Consider the following 18,292-nt stretch of genomic DNA (forward strand, 5'->3'; position numbering starts at 1 on the left):
AGAAAAAAGAACGCAAATTTACTAGTAAATATCTATAAATTCGAACCAGATCACTAACCGCATTCTACTTCTGATACACAACTCGAATGTCATCCCAATTTGCTATTCGAGAAGCTATTACGTCCGTTTTTTTCCGTCTGCCAAGCTCATCGCCGCTTGTTAACTTCGTTTCAATGCAGAAAAAACGTAATGGAAAAAAAAATAAATAGAGAACCTACGTTGAAACCTGAAAAGGTAATGATTTTTGGGACGTATAGAACAAGGACGATAAGATATATCAGCTTCTAATTGCATCTCCACCAGACATTTGGCCGTGTGCCAACTATTGCATATTTACACTCATTGAAAATTGCTAGTAGAGGCTCGTTTAACGTTCTTTACAGTTTGCAATCGTTCGGTTCTTTCGTTAATTATATCGGTTCGTGATTGATTTACGCCAAATCAGGATTTTTACTCTGAGGCAATCGAATCTTCGACGTATTACACTGCATAAACTCAGTTAGAGTGTTTCATTCCTTTGATTTTTTAGATTCCAAGAGCCATGGCTCAACCTTTGCCTGTATCCTTTACAGTTAAGACCAATTTTGCTTGGTCTGGTGAGAAGAAAGATGATCTGGGATTCTTGGAAGGGGACTATATTGATGTTACAAAAGTTGCCGGTGATTGGTACTACGGTAGACTGATAAGAAACAAGAAGCAGGGCTACTTTCCCAGTAATTACGTGACAATCCTGGAAGAAAAGTACAATAACCATGTTCCAAGTAAACAAGCGATCCAACAACAACAACAGAAGAAACAACAGCATAAACAGAGGCTACCGTACCGTGAGGAGGAATTGGCATCCAGATCCTTTGAGCGGTACCCGGGCCATACTTCTTCATCGCCTAATATCAGAAACAACGTTGGTTTTAGCTTAAGGAAGAGTCATACCAACGAAGAACTTACTACATATTCTCAAGGGAAACGATTTAGTGCTGATGTTATACCAACAGTTCCAGAGTATGGGAATAGGAAGTATGTGGTTTCACAGTCATATTCTACATCAAATCTTGCCAGTGTTAATAATAGATCAGGGAGAAGTCGAGATATACCGAGCCAACCTCCCCTACCTCCAATTCCTAAATCTCCATCTATGCCAATGTTCAATAATAACATGTCATCTAGACATTCATTTCAAAGTATGTCAGATAGATCAACAGACTCTTTCGGGAAATACTCAAATACAAAGTATATGGAAGATTCACTGGCTAGCAGCGAGGAAAGCTTTGCAATAATGAGTGATTTCAGTGCCACAAGTGCTGGAAGCTTTGCTAGACACAACCTTGCTAGGTCATTCCAGGACTCCCTTGATCGTTCCATAGTCAGTGAAAGCAAAGATACCACCGGTAATGGAGCATCCTCAGGCGGCCATCCCTTGAAAGAGAGCAAATTCGGAGATATGTTTAAAAAATGGTTACCAAAGAGTAACAATGACTATAACAATGGGAACAAGGATTATCCAAAACTACCCAACATCCAAAACTTGAATATCTCATCAAATAATCACGATGCTAACAGCTGGATGGAAGCAGAGGCCCAGTTGAGAAGAGCAGTTACCATTACGGCCAATGAGAGAAGAGAAAGAGGAATGAGAGCAACTTCCAAGAACGTCGATCTCCTGTTGTACCCGCATTCCGTCGTGAATAAGGACCTATACTCTAATGAAGTACTACATACTCGTCAACCTGGTATTGTAGATGAGTTCCTAGCTGCAGCTGATTTCAAGAAAGTGGATAGGTCGGCCAGACAACTTTTCAAAGAAAAATTGCCAGCACAACTATCTGTGGAGTCATTTGCACAGTACAGCTTCCCATCACAGTACTTTACGCCATTGGAACAACTACGTGGTCTTTTCACATTCTGCACAGAGCTTTTCAGATTGATCGATGATAACGGGAAGACAGATTTCAACAAACCGCCAGAAAACTTGGAAAAAGTGTTGGAAAGAAGATACTGTACCCCTTACGAGCTAACATGGCTATTCAAGAGAATGTCGCGGGCCTTGAAGATAAACAGTGAGATCGTATTTGGGTTCTTGAAAACACCTCACGCAGACAATACCACTTTCAAATTGAACCACTGTTGGTTACAGGTGTGTTTTTATGAGGAATGGAGGTTTGTCGACGTTATTTTGGGCAACGTGACCAACCCAATTCACGAATACTTGAACAACAAGCCAGCCAAGCGTTGCGAATCTTTCTATTTCCTCACATCCCCAATGAATATAATCAACACCCATGTGCCAAGAGAGTACTCGAAACAGCATATTGCTCCAGAACTAGACCTAAACATTATATTGAGTCTGCCGGTTGTTTTCCCATCCTTTTTCAAAAACAGGCTCAGACTTTACAGGTTCAGCAACGGTCTTTGTGACCTCGAGGACAACGAAATCTTCGAGTGCACCTTGCGCATCCCCAATGACATCGAGGTCTTCTCCAATGTTGTCGTAGACGGAGACAACTCACTCGAGTACAGAACCATGAACCTGTCATTGGTCCAAGTCCTATCACATAACAAACGTAATGCCGTCATCAAAGCGGTCCTCCCACCAGGTGCATCCAAGGGCACACTCTACATCCACTCGGGTGTCAAGGGAACCCAAACATCTATCGAAAACGTGCATCCAATCTCCATGATCGTACCTCTGACATCCAGTGGAACATCTTCCAGTTTCGAATTCGTGTCCAGAATCCCATCCGAGTCCGTACAAAGAGTCGAGATATACATCAAGGAGCCCCAAAACAAGTACTTATCGTGCAAGAGAAAGTACAAATTCGAAATAATCCAGAATCCTGCTGACGGTATCATCCATCAGTCCATGGAGCGGAACCTCAGCCGCTCAATGCTAATTCTGTCTCCTTCAGGCAAACACTACAAACTATCTAAGAACGATCCACATCTGCCATTCGGTACTTGGAGCGCACCTATCGAGGTTAACGAGACTGGACGTTGGTCCGCCATGGTGACGTCCGATACCGGATCTGGATGGTGCGAGTTCGCTCAATGGGAGAGCAGCTAGAAAGTATAGAAAAATATTTTTAGTCATTTTAATAATAGTAATCAATCAATCCAGTAATCAATCCAGTAATCAATCTATTAATTACACTAGTTGCATGATGGTTGCATTGGACATGCCTAGCCTACTGGACCCTTTAGGCGAGAGAGGTCCCGGCCGAGAGCGGGTCGGTGGCATTTCGCATTTTCCTGTTCTCAAATCTTTAGGCCGGAACCTGACGAAGTCTTTCGGCCGGATTTTTAAAATTAAATAGTGTGGGGTAAGGTTTTCCAAGGAGAAATACTGGTGCAGATCTTCGGAAAAAAAAAGTTTAACAATGCAGCAATGAGGAATTAAAGGAAATTCCTGGATAAACGTGAAATGATAATTTAGTATATATATATGTTAGGTATAAAAACAATGTATGAAGGTTAAATTAAGCATGTAAATAGAAAGTAAATGACATTAAATTATTGAAATTAACTAGAAAACACAAGCCTATGTGAACATAGAAAACAGTTGATACTTCAAAGACACTTGGAAGGAAGAGGAAAGGGATATTAATACTTTTTACCTTCATCTCCTTTTTTTATCTGGTATCACACACATCATGTTTTCAACGCTCACCCAGCATCAAGCGCGCAAGAGGGGTTATTTTTTATTGTTAAAATAATACATTATGATTAAGGGGGGTGAAGGGAAGGGAATGGGGTCTCTTGGAACTGTGTTTGCTGGTGATGATGACTGCTATTTTTTGAAGGTTTTTTTTATTTTATTATTTTAATATTCTCATTTAATTAACATCCTGGTGAGTCGTGAAATGATTTGATTTGATGCTCCGTTTTTATTTTATAGCAGTGGAATCTAAATGGATTTTCTCTTACCGGCAAAGAAATCTCTTAGGTTTCTTGCGTTTTGTGCAACTAATTTACGGGTAGGCATGTTGAAGATGTCATCGATTTCTTCCAAGGTCTTGTCCTTTGTTTCAGGCATGAAGAACAATTGGTATGGGATACCGATGACGACGGCGATACCACCGTAGAAACCTAGAGTTAAACCGGTGTAAGTGAAGGCCTGTTGCATTCTGTTGAAGTTGTAAGTGACGGTGAATGCCCACAAGTATAGGAAAGCGGAACACACGGTCATACCGGCGGATCTGGTAGCCAAGGAGAAGGACTCTGAAGGGACGACCCACGTTAGGGTAGCGTAAGTACCGAAGAACATGTTGTACAAAATTTGTCCGGATAAGTAAACACCTTCAGCGGCGGCCAAATGGGTCTTCAAGTTGATCTTGTAACCGATACCGACTAAGATTAAACCAATGATGAAACCGAGGATGGTCATGGACCATGGACGTCTACCGAATCTGTCCATGTACAAGATAGCTGGGATGGTACCCAATAGCAAAGCGGCACCACCGACCATGGACATGGCGACGGATCTCTTTTGGGAGAAACCAATGTGCTTCATTAGGGTGGACATGTAGTACATGATAGCATTGATACCAGTCAATTGACCCAAGGAGACCATCATGATAGCGTAAACAAGGGCACGACGGTTTCTTGGGATTCTGACCAAGTCGAACATACTTTGGTACTTGGACTCGTGTTTCTTCAACTCCTTGTCTTGTTCAGCGGCCTGTTGCATTTCCAAGAACTCTCTCATGGTGCTCAAGTCCGAGATGTCTCTTAGCCTTCTCCAGACCTTGTAAGCTTCAGTGGAATGGCCCTTGTGGATCAACCAACGAGGGGACTCAGGCAAGAAGAATAGACCGACCAACAAGATAGTTGAAAAGACCAAAGACGAACCAACCATGAATCTCCAGCCGCCCTTGACGTCGAAGAAGATGACACCGATCAAGTAACCAAACAACTCACCAAGCGCGATGTTGAACTGGTATAGCGAGACCAAGGACCCACGCACGGAAGATGGCACGGATTCTGCAATGTACACACCAACACCACCACCTTCAATACCGACACCGACACCGATCAAAAATCTACCGGCGTACATGGTGTGCACGCTGTGTGCGGCAGCACACAGAATGGCTCCAATGGTGTAGAAGATACATGAAACAACAAGGGCGAATTTTCTGCCGAGATACTCACTCAATGGGGTCAAAAGAATAGACCCTGCAACGGCACCTAGAGGCATCAATGACGACACCAACGAGTTCTCATGGGAAGTCAAGTGTAAAGTCTTACCCATACCGATACTGGCACCTGAGATAATGGACTGATCGATACCAGAAAGAATACCGGCAAATGCGGCAAAAGTACCAAGCATCAACACCATATTTCTCTTATTCTTGAAGTTGACCTCGACCAACTCCAAACGCACGAAACGTTGTTTCAAAGTCGCAGATAGCGGACGGTTTGCGATATCGTCTTCATAAATCTTCATCTGCTCGCGAATCTGTTCTTCGCTAATAACATAAACCTCTTCATCTTCGCCTACTTTGAAGCCTGCTTCTACTTCGTGAACAGAATTCGAGGAGCTGGACATCTCTTTCAAGAGACCTGTGTCCTTGCGCTCAAGCTCATTCACAGCTATCTTTTCTGAAATACTACTGGAGGACATGATGAGTAGTGGTTGCTGTGGGGTATTCTAGAGGAGAAGCTATAATACAGAAAGTAGGAACAAAACAAGTGACAAGTGACAAGTGACAAGTGGCAAGAGACAAGAGGTAACAAGAACAGCTCAGGTCCAGTATTTATAATAATTTTTCCAGATGATCTGCTCCAGATTGCGAATCCTTGCCCCAGTTTTTCCATACGAAAGGCTGAACAGGAGAACCACTGGCCCCACTGGCAATTTTATGGAACAATAATTTAAACTCGAAAATTCGTGGTCTGTGGTAGTGTTTTCTGCAGCTGCAGCTGCAGAAAACACTACCACAGAAATCACCACCACCAAGTGACTGACTAACTCTGTGCACTCTTCCAGGCGCTTTTCCAGGACATCCAATTTACGATTGTTGGAAGATACAGCGTGGTACAGCGTGGTACAGAGTAACACAGAGTAGCACAGAGAAACACAGAGTAATACACAATGCAAGACACACAGTATGGACTCTCATTCCCCGTAGTGGAGGAATCAGAGTTAATTACTGGGTGATAAAGTATTACCCAGTAATAAAGTATCACCCAGTAATAATAGTATGTTTTTTTATTATGTTTCGGCTAGAAACAGCCCCACAAGAAGTGGCAACACCCCGCATTAATTAGCAAACGCCAGGCGCGCGTGCTTTGTTCTTTTTTCCGAAATGCGAGGACCGGGGGGAGAGACGAGAAAAGAAGGTATGGCATGGGTTCAGACGGCGGCGCAGGGGCCCAGCGGCGCCAGAAGGCCCAAGGGTAGAAGCCAAGCCGCTGGAATAATAGCGGTGTGGTGTTGTCTGGAGATGGAGCCAGTACCCCAGGAAAATAGCGGATCTGGACGGAACAACAAGGGGTGAGCAAGTGCAATGAGCCAGCGCAGCGGCTCAACCCCATACTGGGGTAATTGGATTGGATTGGGCAGCTGGTAATTTTGCGGGGAGCTTGTTACCTGTGATTCTGCGCATGACGTATTGAAACACAAGTGTGTGCCCAGAGTGTGCCCAGAGTGTGCCCAGAGGAACAGTTCGAGCCAGATAAGAAGCAACAGCACCAAATCTGGCAACGGTGCCTTGTGCGGATAATTCTGCAGTCGCCTCGGGTTGCCTCGGTTTCCCTCGGTTTCCCCAGCTCGGAAAAACGGAGGAAAAAGAGGAAAAAGAAACGTAAGTGGGCCAAGACAAGGTCCAAGACACGGCCCAGCGCATCTTGGCGACGAAAAGGCTGCGCGGTGTACTGGCGGCCTACCGTATCGGGGGCGAGCGCTGGAGAAATGGAGGAGAGCAGGACCAAGAGCAGGACCAAGAACAAGGCCCAGAGCAGGGCCCAGGGCAAGGCCAAGAGCAATTAATTTGTGTTGGGTCCAGTTTTAAATTGCAATTTAGATGATAGATAGAGATAGATAGAGGAGAGGAGAGTTGTGTGTAGGTGAATATAGAGGTAGAAGTGAATAGACACACAGAGATGAATGGTGTGGTGTGGCATTAGCGGCGGGAAGTCTATCTTCCCCCTCTCTTCCAGGCGGAACGGCTTTTCTTAGGAGTGGCCTGTTCCAGGGAAACAAAACGCCCATGTTTTTCCGGGTACCGGTTAATACCGATGCCATGCCATGCCATTACCCTACTTAATCTGAATCTGAAAATGAAAATTTTTCTGGGTGTACGGGTGTGGGAACACCCGTACACCAGTAGATATCACGTGTCTCCCCACGTGATCCCCACGTGATCCCTGATTAAATCAGATTTTTTTTTTAAAAAAAAAAAAAAAAAGAGCACTACCCGAATAAGGCTGGCTGGCCAACCAACGTAGAACGCCCTATTTAATACAAAGAATCACGACCCAAACCGGCCCATAAACACGCTCTCGCGCCCATTCAAGGACCTGTGCCACCACAGGGCACCCCTGGGGGGTGCCCTGGACCCACATAGACCCGTCTAACCACCCCCCATGTACCCTATAGTAGCCATATATACACACCACATATACCAACCCCCAATACATACACAGCATCACATCCTCCGTTTTCATGAAAAGCTTGTTCAAGAAAGTTGTCGAAACACTAAAAAAGGAGAAACAAAGAACAAGAAAAGTTTTGTAACATGATGTTTTGGGACGACGAGTGGCAAGGGGACCAGGAGTAGTGGTGGAAATAGAGTCGTGAAGCCAAAAATTAAGGAATAGAGCGATTAGCTAGCGGCTGATTAGAGTTGAAGAAAAAGCCATCGATTCGATCGATCGATCCAGTAGTAGTAATAGCGGCAGCAGAATAGAAAGTGAGATTAAAATTGGGATTAAGATTAGAAATAGTTATTTAATCACGATTGAACTTGATTTGGCAATTGGACAGGTAGGAATTGTAATTGATTGAAATTTTGGATGGATGTATATTGATAAGGTGGTGAATCGAGAGGAAAATAGAGTGGTCGGAGTAGCCGAAGATTTGAAGAGGAAATGGGAGTTGAGAATGGCTCGAATTTGCGAGCGGGACGACCGGGAAATGGACTATCAGAACTGGAAGTTTCTATCGTACCAGGAGTTTGAATTGATCAACGAATGGAATCAGCAAGGGAAAGAGTTGACGAAGGATGGATGCGTGAAGCTTTTGGCGAATATGAAGCAGACGCATCAGGAATGGGAGGATTACCAGAAAGTGAAGGAGCAAAAGGATTCGATAATCGAGGAGTTGAAGGAGTCGATCCAGATCATCAAACAGGAGCCAGCAGTTCCCTCGAATTCGAATTCGAATTCGAATTCTACGTCTGATGGTGGAGATAAGAACACAAATGACGACGACGATGAGAACCACCACCACAACCACAGGGAGAATGGGTTTGGTGGTGTTGGAAAGACGGCTGGCAAGAGTCCCACGAAATCTCCAGCTGGGTCTCCTGTACCTTCGAGCGGTAGCACCCCAAATAAGAGAAGAGCTAGGCCCGCAAACGCGAACGCGAACCACAGACCAAAAAGACCGTCGAATCTCTCCAAGAGCGTGAGGAACAGAAACTCGTCCAAGGATACAGAAACGAGCGTGTCGAAGAAAAGGCGAACGCCAGCTTCTGCCGCTAATGAGAGCAATACTCCCAGGAAAAGACCCGCGTCCGCATCCGTGTCGTCTTCACCTTCAGTGGCCAGAAAGGGCGGCAGCAAATCGTCACCATTGACGCCGGATTCTGCAAAGAACGCTGAGGATGCAGACCTTTCGCAAGCAGAAGAGGACAATTTATCCTCCTCTATGGCTGACGATGAGGACTTGTCTCACAAGAACACAGAAGAGCCACAAGATGAGGAAGAAGAAGAAGAAGGAGAAGGAGAAGGAGAAGATGATGATGAAGAAGGAGAAGGAGAGGAAGATGAAGCTGCTGCCAAAGCAGAAGAAGACGTAGACGAAGAAGAAGACGATATAGACGACATCAAGGTACCCGAAGACGATGGCGACGACGACGATTTCGCCCCATCGTATTCGGCTATCAGCAAAGTCAAGGTTAACAAGAAGGTCACTTTGGACTCGCCAATGCCAGCTATCCAGAAAGAGTTGAGGAAAATGGCTATAAAGAGCTCCATTGCAAAAGCAATGAAGAGAAAGTTCACCAACTGTAAAGTTCAGACTTACGCTCCGGATACTGAACTAGAAATCAAAATTACATTGAAACAGTTGCATATTCGTAAATATAAGAGACATCTTGCCGAAATAGAACGGAAGAGAAAGGCTGAAGAAGCAGCTTTGAAGGCCGAGGAGGAAGCTAAGAAACGGAAACTTGCTCCCCCTCCTCCTCCACCACAACAGGTCAAGAGCAAAGATCACGACTTGCCTACATACGGTATGAAGATCACCTTGAAAGAAGCCCGTGCCATCCAAAGACATTACGACCAAACTTACATAACTATATGGAAGGATATGGCTAGAAGAGATTCCGGTAGAATTTCAAGACAGCTTCAACAGATTCAATCGATAAGAAGTCAAAACTTCAAGAAAACTTCGTCGTTGTGCGCTAAGGAAGCAAGAAGGTGGCAGATGAGAAATTTCAGACAGGTTAAAGATTTCCAAACAAGAGCCAGAAGAGGTATCAGGGAAATGTCCAGTTTCTGGAAGAAGAACGAGAGAGAGGAAAGAGAAATGAAGAAGAAAGCAGAAAAGGAAGCTTTGGAACAGGCCAAGAAGGAGGAAGAAGAAAGAGAAAACTTGAGAGCTGCCAAGAAATTGAACTTCTTGCTCACTCAAACAGAATTGTACTCTCATTTCATTGGAAGCAAGATAAAAACAAATGAATTGGAAGGTAACATGACTGATGAGTCCCTGGCTGCTATGCAAAACAACAACAAGAACAAGGGTATCGATATCTCAAAGACGGCTGCATCTAAAACAGATATTCAATCTATTGATTTCGCTGAGGAAGATGACGATAACTTGACATTGATGGCAGCTCAAAACGCTTCCAATGCCTTGAGGGAAACCCAAGAAAAGGCTAGAAAATTCGATGAAGAAGATGAAGCAGATGGTGAGTTGAACTTCCAGAACCCAACATCTTTAGGTGAAATCACAATCGACCAACCAAAGATGTTAGCTTGTACCTTAAAAGAGTATCAGCTCAAGGGTCTAAATTGGTTAGCAAATCTTTACGACCAAGGTATCAATGGTATATTGGCTGATGAAATGGGTCTCGGTAAAACCGTTCAATCCATCTCGGTTCTAGCACATTTAGCAGATCGCTACAACATTTGGGGTCCTTTCATCGTCGTTACTCCAGCTTCTACCTTGCACAACTGGGTGAATGAAATCAGTAGATTTGTTCCACAGTTTAAAATTTTACCATATTGGGGTAATGCTAATGATCGTAAAACCTTGAGAAAGTTTTGGGACAGAAAACATTTGAGATATGGCAAAGATGCTCCATTCCATGTTATGGTTACATCCTACCAGATGGTCGTGTCTGATGCTAACTACTTGCAGAAAATGAAGTGGCAATATATGATTTTGGATGAGGCACAAGCTATCAAGTCCTCTCAATCATCGCGTTGGAAGACATTACTAAGTTTCCACTGCCGTAATCGTTTGCTCTTAACAGGTACCCCAATTCAGAACAACATGCAGGAACTTTGGGCTTTGCTACATTTCATCATGCCTTCTTTATTCGATAATCATGATGAGTTTAGTGACTGGTTTTCGAAGGATATAGAGTCACATGCCGAATCCAACACAGAGCTCAATCAAGAGCAACTACGTCGTTTACACATGGTGCTAAAACCATTTATGTTGAGACGTATTAAGAAGAACGTTCAATCTGAATTGGGTGATAAGATTGAAATAGACGTTCTCTGTGATTTAACATTTAGACAAGCTAAGTTGTATCAGATATTGAAGTCTCAAGTATCCGGTGGATACGATGCTATAGAGAATGCAGCTGGTGCTGATGATGTAACATCTGATCAAAAATTGGTAAATCTTGTTATGGAATTCAGGAAAGTTTGTAACCATCCCGATCTTTTCGAAAGAGCAGATGTAAGCTCACCGTTCTCATTTGTATCATTTGGAGAGAGTTCATCTTTACTTCGTGAAGGAGACTTTGTTGAAGTGAACTACTCTGCCAAGAACTTGATAAATTACAAACTTCCAAGGCTAATATACGATGAGTTCATTGTTCCAAACTATAATAACGACGTGGATGTAAGAGCAAAACTCTTGTACCACTCAATGAACATTTTCCATCCTTCAAACTCTATCGAATTGTGCAATACTTTGTCTAAGCTCACTGGAATGAGCGCAAGCACATTCACAAAGCTATTAGAAAAGGACGTCATAAACAGAGCCATTGATCTTGCTAGAGAGAATAATTCCATTATGGAGAAATGTGAAGTTGCTTATGACCACGGAGAAAAGGCATTGCCATCATGCCTATTAATTAGCAACAAACTGAAATATATGGACCACTTGAAGAACGTCACAACTGGTGGAGTTCTTCAAGACCTTTTAGAAATTCAGTCGTCTGTTTTTGAAAACGAGTATCTAAATTCCTTATCTCCAGCATACCATCCTGCCGCAGCAGCACCCCCTATCAATATAGAAATTATGGGTTCCAATAACTTTGTTCAAAAGAAACAGAGAGAACTTTTCAACCCACGTATTTCTTCTGCTTTGAGTTCAATTCCTCCATCAATCCAACACAAATTACTTGTCGAACAGAATATTCCAATCGAGGAGCTTCCAATTACAGAATTAGCGCCTAGAGCGTTGAACAATTCCCATACATCGTACATTACAATGCCATCGATGGACAGATTTATAACGGAATCAGCTAAGTTGAAAAAGCTCGATGAATTACTTGTGAAGTTGAAGGAAGAAGACCATCGTGTTCTAATTTACTTCCAAATGACAAAAATGATGGATTTGATGGAAGAATATCTAACTTACAGGCAGTACAAACATATCAGATTGGATGGTTCATCGAAATTAGATGATCGTCGTGATCTTGTTCATGACTGGCAAACTAAACCTGATATTTTCATCTTTTTGTTAAGTACTAGAGCTGGTGGTTTGGGTATTAACTTGACAGCAGCAGATACCGTCATATTTTATGATTCTGATTGGAATCCAACAATTGATTCGCAGGCAATGGACCGTGCCCATAGATTGGGTCAAACAAGACAAGTTACTGTCTATAGGTTATTAATCCGTGGTACGATTGAGGAAAGAATGAGAGATAGAGCCAAGCAGAAAGAACATGTTCAACAAGTCGTCATGGAGGGTAAAGCGAAGCAAAATAAAGTTAAAATAGTGGAGGTTGAAAAGGAAAAGGAAAAGGAACAAGATTCTGCTCCTGCATAGAAAAAAATAAAAAAACTTTCTCTAAGTAAGCATTGTATTCTTCTTTTTATTATAATCAAATAGATATATATGTTCTAGTGTATATATACAGTTACGTTAATAATCATACAACAGAATTCTTCAAATTGTCTAGGTATTTTCTTGTGAATGTAGTGGACTTTTGGTATTCTTCCTCGGTGAGTATTCCTTGAGCTTTGCTTTTGTCGAATCTGTTCTTCATTTCCGCAATGATTACGCCAAAGGTACCTACAAACACGGGGTAGACTGTGGAAAAGCTGTTGCCCTTTGGTTGATCATTTTGAGAAAAGACAACAGAGGTATCTTCAACGGTATTATTGAAAGGTTCTCCGAACAACATATCAAAATCATCATCTATTTTAGTTTCAGGCTCTGGTTTAGCCTCGATATCCTTGTTTGTGGCTATGACACCAGTTTCTATGTAGTTCAATAAAGCCAATCTTTGTTCCTCTGTTTGAACATCATGTAGCACCATGAAGTATGCAAAGAAATTGGCCACTTGTTCTATAGCAGAGGTATTCAGTTTTCCCTGGATTCCTGGAACACCATACGCAGCGACCTTGTATGTTAAAGTTTTTATAGAATCGAGTAAGAATTTCTCTGGAGTGATAAGCTTCACCAATTCTAATAGGTAGTCGTAATTATAATATGTGCTACTGTGAAGGTTCCAAAAGGAGTTTAGTTGATTAGTCATTATCTTATCAACAGGCATATCATTAGTAATTGGTATTTTACTTGAAAACAAAGTACCATGGGAATAACCTTCCTTTGTGGTCTCGTAAAATTTAGGATCAACGTCATAAATATTCGAAATGGAAGCAACATATTCAAATTTGGATATTAAACTCTCTAGTTTTGGATCGATGGACTCATGTGTGGCATATACACCATACTGCCCACTGTTGGATTCATCATTTCTGAACATATGAAGAACATTTAGGAGCCTGACGCAGTTTAGTTTTAGTATCACAAAATGCAAGCCTTTAGCATCGTCATCGAGTGATGATGGTGATATTATTATATTTAAGAGCTCCCAACAAGAACTTAAAATTTGAGGAGGTGGGTTATTACTCTTTAACGACTTGAGGTAGTATTCTAACCAGAACATTATCTTTATTAGGCCTGGTAGAATAAAAGGTTGTAAAAAGTATTCAGACCCGCTGGATATATTCGACATGTTCTGAACTGAACCTGATTGTACAGCAACGAGACTCTGTTTAAATATGAACGGTACCAAGTTTATTAGATCCTTAATATCAGCATTTTTCATTTGTGTATCGCTAATAGAACCATTAATGAAAAGGTCTTTTAGCCAGTTTTGTAAATAACTGTTGGATTCCTCAGGCGATCCATGTTGAAGGACAAATGAGTTTGGAATTTCTTGAATTGTTGAAAGGAATTTTATCGCGTACGAGGTATCATAATTATCAACGTATTGCTCAACATTTACCCCATATGTCTTATTCATAAAGACTATAAAGGACAACGCCATTCCGAAAGTTATGTAACCATGAAGAGACTCAAAGTCTGGTTCGTCGGAAGCAGACATCGAGGAAGACTGTTGTCTCTTGTCGATAAAACCGATGACAGTACTCATGAAAGGATCAGGTGATAAACAACATAACATCGAGGTTGTTACATGTCCGATGTTCGTGGTTAATACCCATAAAACTTTCCCTAGGGTCTTTAAGTCAGAGTTTTCTATTGAAGTTTGTAGTATTTGCACGAAAGCCGAAGAGATCTCAACCTGCTTGGTTGGAGCGATGGTATCGAAAGACATGAGTAGCTTTAATAACGAATTATCTGGAGAAAATTGGTAGTTTGTACCATTGCCAATGTATTGGTTTTCTATGTCTAAGTCTGAAAGTAAAGACTTTAACGTACCATGTAAGTCAGTAATTTTCTCTTGTACACCCTGAGAGTTTACAATGCTCAAAGAGTCGTCAGTTTTCAACGTCTTTGTATCGACCATTTGATCTTCTCTTAAAAATACATTCAATACGCTTGGTGGTCTTAAATTCAACATAATCAGATTCTTCAAGAAATCATGTCTTATATCGAAATTATTGCCGGAGTAGTCATCGAATAAGTCCTCGTTACTCTCTGGCGAGTCATTTTTATTAGAGTAGTATGATTTGATAGCTTTCTTTACTTTATCGTCCATATTTTGTAGGGCATTTACAATAACAGATGGATTCTGAGGTAAGAAATCTCTTATTATTAAAGGTAGCCTCTTAGTTATGAAATGGACGTATTTTCTTTCCAAAAGGTTGAAATGTGTGTTTGTTTGGTGATACAGTTTGTTGTTCACTAATTGGGCGAATGATGTGTATGCAGTTTCAATTAAATCGGTTATCTTTTCTTCCATCATGTGTTCCTCCATGCCAGTTGACGATAGTCTATAATTAATTGAGCTGAACTTTTCCAAGAACTGCGCATCTGTAGTGTTGAAATTGTGGATTTTATTGTTCAACCACAAATTCTTATAGAATCTTATGAGCTTGAGATCCTGAATCCTAGATGCTGCCGAAGGTGCAGATGGTCCCGAAGACGATGCGCTCATATCCATAGGCCTCACGGATCCAGGTGTACCAACCAATCTTGAGGCTAAACTTCCCATCCCTGCTCCACTTCCAATGCCGTTTCCAAGCGATGGCGAGAAAATTGCAGGCGAGCTCATGGCAGCCAGCTTATTGCTACTGGGCTCTGAAGCAAGAGATACATTCAATTTCGTCTCGAAATCCCGACACACACGCTTCCCCATAATCCGGTTCAACTTGTTCGCCCTGGTCAAAATCGAACTTAGTGCTAGCTTCATCTTCTCCTTATCCATTTCCACTTCAAGCACACCATCAACCAACGATAGCAAAGCCTGTAGATACTTCACCACAGCAATAAACAACTGGTTGCTGAAAGTACTCATGTCGATTCGAAGACACGAAGGAATGATAAATGTGGAAAGATCCTGCCTCATCTGATCCTTGATCAAGTTATCTTCTAACCGACCAATAAAAGACGTCGCCAAACTGTGGAAATGAAGCAGAAGCTGCTCAGACTGAATCGAATATATCCGAGGCAACAACGCAGAACTGAGATCTGTATCGTAATTGATAAACACTAAATGAACCATATACTCCGCAAGAAGCGTCTCCTGGTTCCCACTACAAGACTGCAAAACCGTAAGTAGCTCCTCAGAAACATGCTGGAAAACCTGCTTCCGAGACTCCACCTCACGCTCCTCATTCCCATTGTTCAAGCTTGCTTCATACTTCTCATTAATAAATTCATGATAGAAATTAAGGAATTGCTGCGCTGCAATCCCTCTTGCACAGCAATTTTCTACCAATTGTACAAATGACTCCATTAATATTACCGTATGAACACTTCAATTGGCAGAATACCCTTTGTAACCTATCCAATTCCTCTTCGAAACACTACAACTCTGGCTAAATATTGTGTTCCAAGAATCCAGTTCTCAGTATTTTAATCTTGAAATCATGTTGATGAATGTGTTACCCGGGTTACATATAGTATACGTTACACAGAGTGAATAGACTGACTACACAACAAGCTGGCTGGGTGGGGGCCCTGGTACAGCCCAACAGTTTCTTCAAATGGCGGGGAAAGGTGGAGGGAATATGTTCTAGTTCGATTCATAACTATTTCCTGTGTTCATGGCTCGTTGCCATTCGGGAATGGCAGAATTTGAAGTGACAGATGACTTTGACATGTTCTCTTCTCTGGCCTTTTTCCAGGCTGGAACTTGAGCTGCAGATGCTGGTTCAGGCCCTGGAGCTTCTGGAGACTTGGATTTGGCTTTTGTCTTTCCTAGCTCCATATTTGCCAATATATCAGCTGCAGATGGGATGGAGTCTGCACCTGGAATAAATCCGGTGCTGTTTGGAGAGACAGTTTGGGATAAGGAACCTGGGACACCAGGCCCACCGGGCCCTCCTGTGGTGCCCAAACTGCTCTTGATTAAGTTTTTGAGCGACTGGATCTCGTCCTGGAGCTTTTTCAATTCCTGGTCGTTGCCAGCAGACCTGACAAAAGTGTCAATGGACGACTGCATGTTGTTGAACTCTTTTTTGATTGCTGTAAACTCGGCCTCCATGCGCTGTTTCAACGTGGCTGTCTCGTCGAGAGTATTCTGTAGCTGTAGAATTGTCCGATCGACATCGTCTAGCTTAGCCTCCTCCTTTTGCTTGTATTCTTCATGCTCTTGCTCGATTTGCGATAACAGTTTCTCAACTTTGTCGAACTGCTCCATGATGAGTTCCTTGTCCTGCTCGAGCTTTGATTTCGATTCTGGAAGTATCTGTGGCAGTATATACCGCTTGGTGATCTGGTACACACCGTAGAACAATCCTGCGCTAGCAGTGGCCATGATAAAATAGTCTCTCCAATCGCGATTTGGGATCGCTGGAGGAACTGCCTCATAAACAGTATTTAAAGGTCTACCTGTAGACGCATTGGATGAAGCTTCTGTTTGGGAAGTATTGGAGGTCTCAGTCCCAGTTACACTACTACTGGATGCCTCCTTTATGGCCTTTTCGATCTCATCTTGAGTCAACCCTTTACCTTCTAAAAACTCTATCTTCTTGGCCAAGGGTGCAGAAGCAACGTTAGGGTCCCTCAAAAAAGCTATAGCCGAGTCATACAACTCCTTACGGTCTTCACTCACCTTCTCAGTCATCCTGCCGTCCTTGGATGCGTGTCAAACCGGCTGTATTCAATGTTTTTTTCTTCGTCTTGTGTAATGATTGTTATAAACTCTTCAAGAATTGATTCATTCATTATTCTTCTTTAAGATATTGTGATAAAACGAATAAAGTGGTTTCAATTCAAGTCGGAAGGAACGACCCCACAGGTCTGATATAGCCTATTGTATCTCAAACATCATATAGTGCAATGATTCAGGAACAAACGGATGTCAATATCCAGCCACAGATCCATATTTGCGATGTTGAAGATGGATGGTTAGCAGATGACTTCAACTTTGAATCAGCGATGAGGTTGCTGTCGCTGGAAGAACAGAGCCAGGTGCTCAGAAAACGGTCAAAAAAGCTCCAGCGTATGGCATTGGGCAATAGATTGTTACAACTACATGGGTGCAGCTCTATATTGGGTGTTAAACCGGAAGATCTGGAGTTTTCCAGAGGTTCATTTGGCAAACCAATGATTAAGGGAATGGAATTCAGTATGTCAAATGGAGAGCGTCATTGTGTGATGGGGATCCATTTCAAGCCAGTAGGCGTGGATATAGCAAGTACTACAGACTGTAACGGAATGAGTTCGGACTATGTAGCTGAATTTCGAGATATATTCACAGATTCTGAGTTCCGATGGTTGAGTGACTCAACTCATCGCGATGTGCTCTTTAGTCTGCTATGGTCGATGAAAGAGGCGTACATGAAACTAATAGGTACGGGACTCAACACAGATATCCAAGCCATTGATGTAGGCAGTGTTCCGGTATATCTAGCGCAGCAAGAAGTTGTGACGACCCAGAGGACCATTAATGGCGAACTCATTACTTTTAGTTCGAGGTGGATAACTGACACTGAGGTTGTGAGTACAGCAGAGCGTACAACAGCTGCTCAATGCGGTATAGAAAATTACCGGATCGTTAGATTGACCCCACAAGCGATTGTAGATGCGCTTTTGGCCACCCATTGAGCTACCTTTTGGCCCCATTATTTAACTGACCTTAGGTGTATAATGCGAGTAATAATATAATTAATATCGTTTAATACATGAACAATACAGTGACGAATTCTTTACTTACAACTGACAGCCAAAAGGTAACAGCAAGGGCTCTGT

At 42.4% G+C, this 18,292-nt stretch overlaps 6 protein-coding genes across 6 annotated transcripts; 3 read left to right on the plus strand and 3 right to left on the minus strand.

The window, feature by feature from the left end:
• Positions 1-541: 541 nt before the first annotated feature.
• CYK3 (Cyk3p) lies at positions 542-3,058 on the plus strand (the record flags this gene model as incomplete). Its single annotated transcript, XM_022821833.1, has 1 exon — positions 542-3,058. The coding sequence occupies one exon, from the start codon at positions 542-544 to the stop codon at positions 3,056-3,058; it is 2,517 nt and encodes an 838-aa protein (XP_022678154.1).
• An 840-nt stretch (positions 3,059-3,898) lies between these two features.
• On the minus strand, positions 3,899-5,614 carry ywtG (uncharacterized protein; the record flags this gene model as incomplete). Its single annotated transcript, XM_022821834.1, has 1 exon — positions 3,899-5,614. One exon carries the CDS (start codon positions 5,612-5,614, stop codon positions 3,899-3,901), a length of 1,716 nt encoding a protein of 571 aa, XP_022678155.1.
• A 2,397-nt stretch (positions 5,615-8,011) lies between these two features.
• INO80 (chromatin-remodeling ATPase INO80) lies at positions 8,012-12,451 on the plus strand (the record flags this gene model as incomplete). The annotated part of the gene is made up of 1 exon (XM_022821835.1): positions 8,012-12,451. One exon carries the CDS (start codon positions 8,012-8,014, stop codon positions 12,449-12,451), a length of 4,440 nt encoding a protein of 1,479 aa, XP_022678156.1.
• A 103-nt stretch (positions 12,452-12,554) lies between these two features.
• NUT1 (Nut1p) lies at positions 12,555-15,833 on the minus strand (the record flags this gene model as incomplete). Its single annotated transcript, XM_022821836.1, has 1 exon — positions 12,555-15,833. One exon carries the CDS (start codon positions 15,831-15,833, stop codon positions 12,555-12,557), a length of 3,279 nt encoding a protein of 1,092 aa, XP_022678157.1.
• Positions 15,834-16,112: 279 nt separating this feature from the next.
• PEX14 (Pex14p) lies at positions 16,113-17,165 on the minus strand (the record flags this gene model as incomplete). Its single annotated transcript, XM_022821837.1, has 1 exon — positions 16,113-17,165. One exon carries the CDS (start codon positions 17,163-17,165, stop codon positions 16,113-16,115), a length of 1,053 nt encoding a protein of 350 aa, XP_022678158.1.
• A 215-nt stretch (positions 17,166-17,380) lies between these two features.
• Positions 17,381-18,148, plus strand: LYS5 (holo-[acyl-carrier-protein] synthase; the record flags this gene model as incomplete). The annotated part of the gene is made up of 1 exon (XM_022821838.1): positions 17,381-18,148. One exon carries the CDS (start codon positions 17,381-17,383, stop codon positions 18,146-18,148), a length of 768 nt encoding a protein of 255 aa, XP_022678159.1.
• Positions 18,149-18,292: the final 144 nt, after the last annotated feature.

This window comes from Kluyveromyces marxianus, chromosome 8 (genome assembly GCF_001417885.1).
Source record: "Kluyveromyces marxianus DMKU3-1042 DNA, complete genome, chromosome 8".
NCBI lineage: Eukaryota > Fungi > Ascomycota > Saccharomycetes > Saccharomycetales > Saccharomycetaceae > Kluyveromyces > Kluyveromyces marxianus.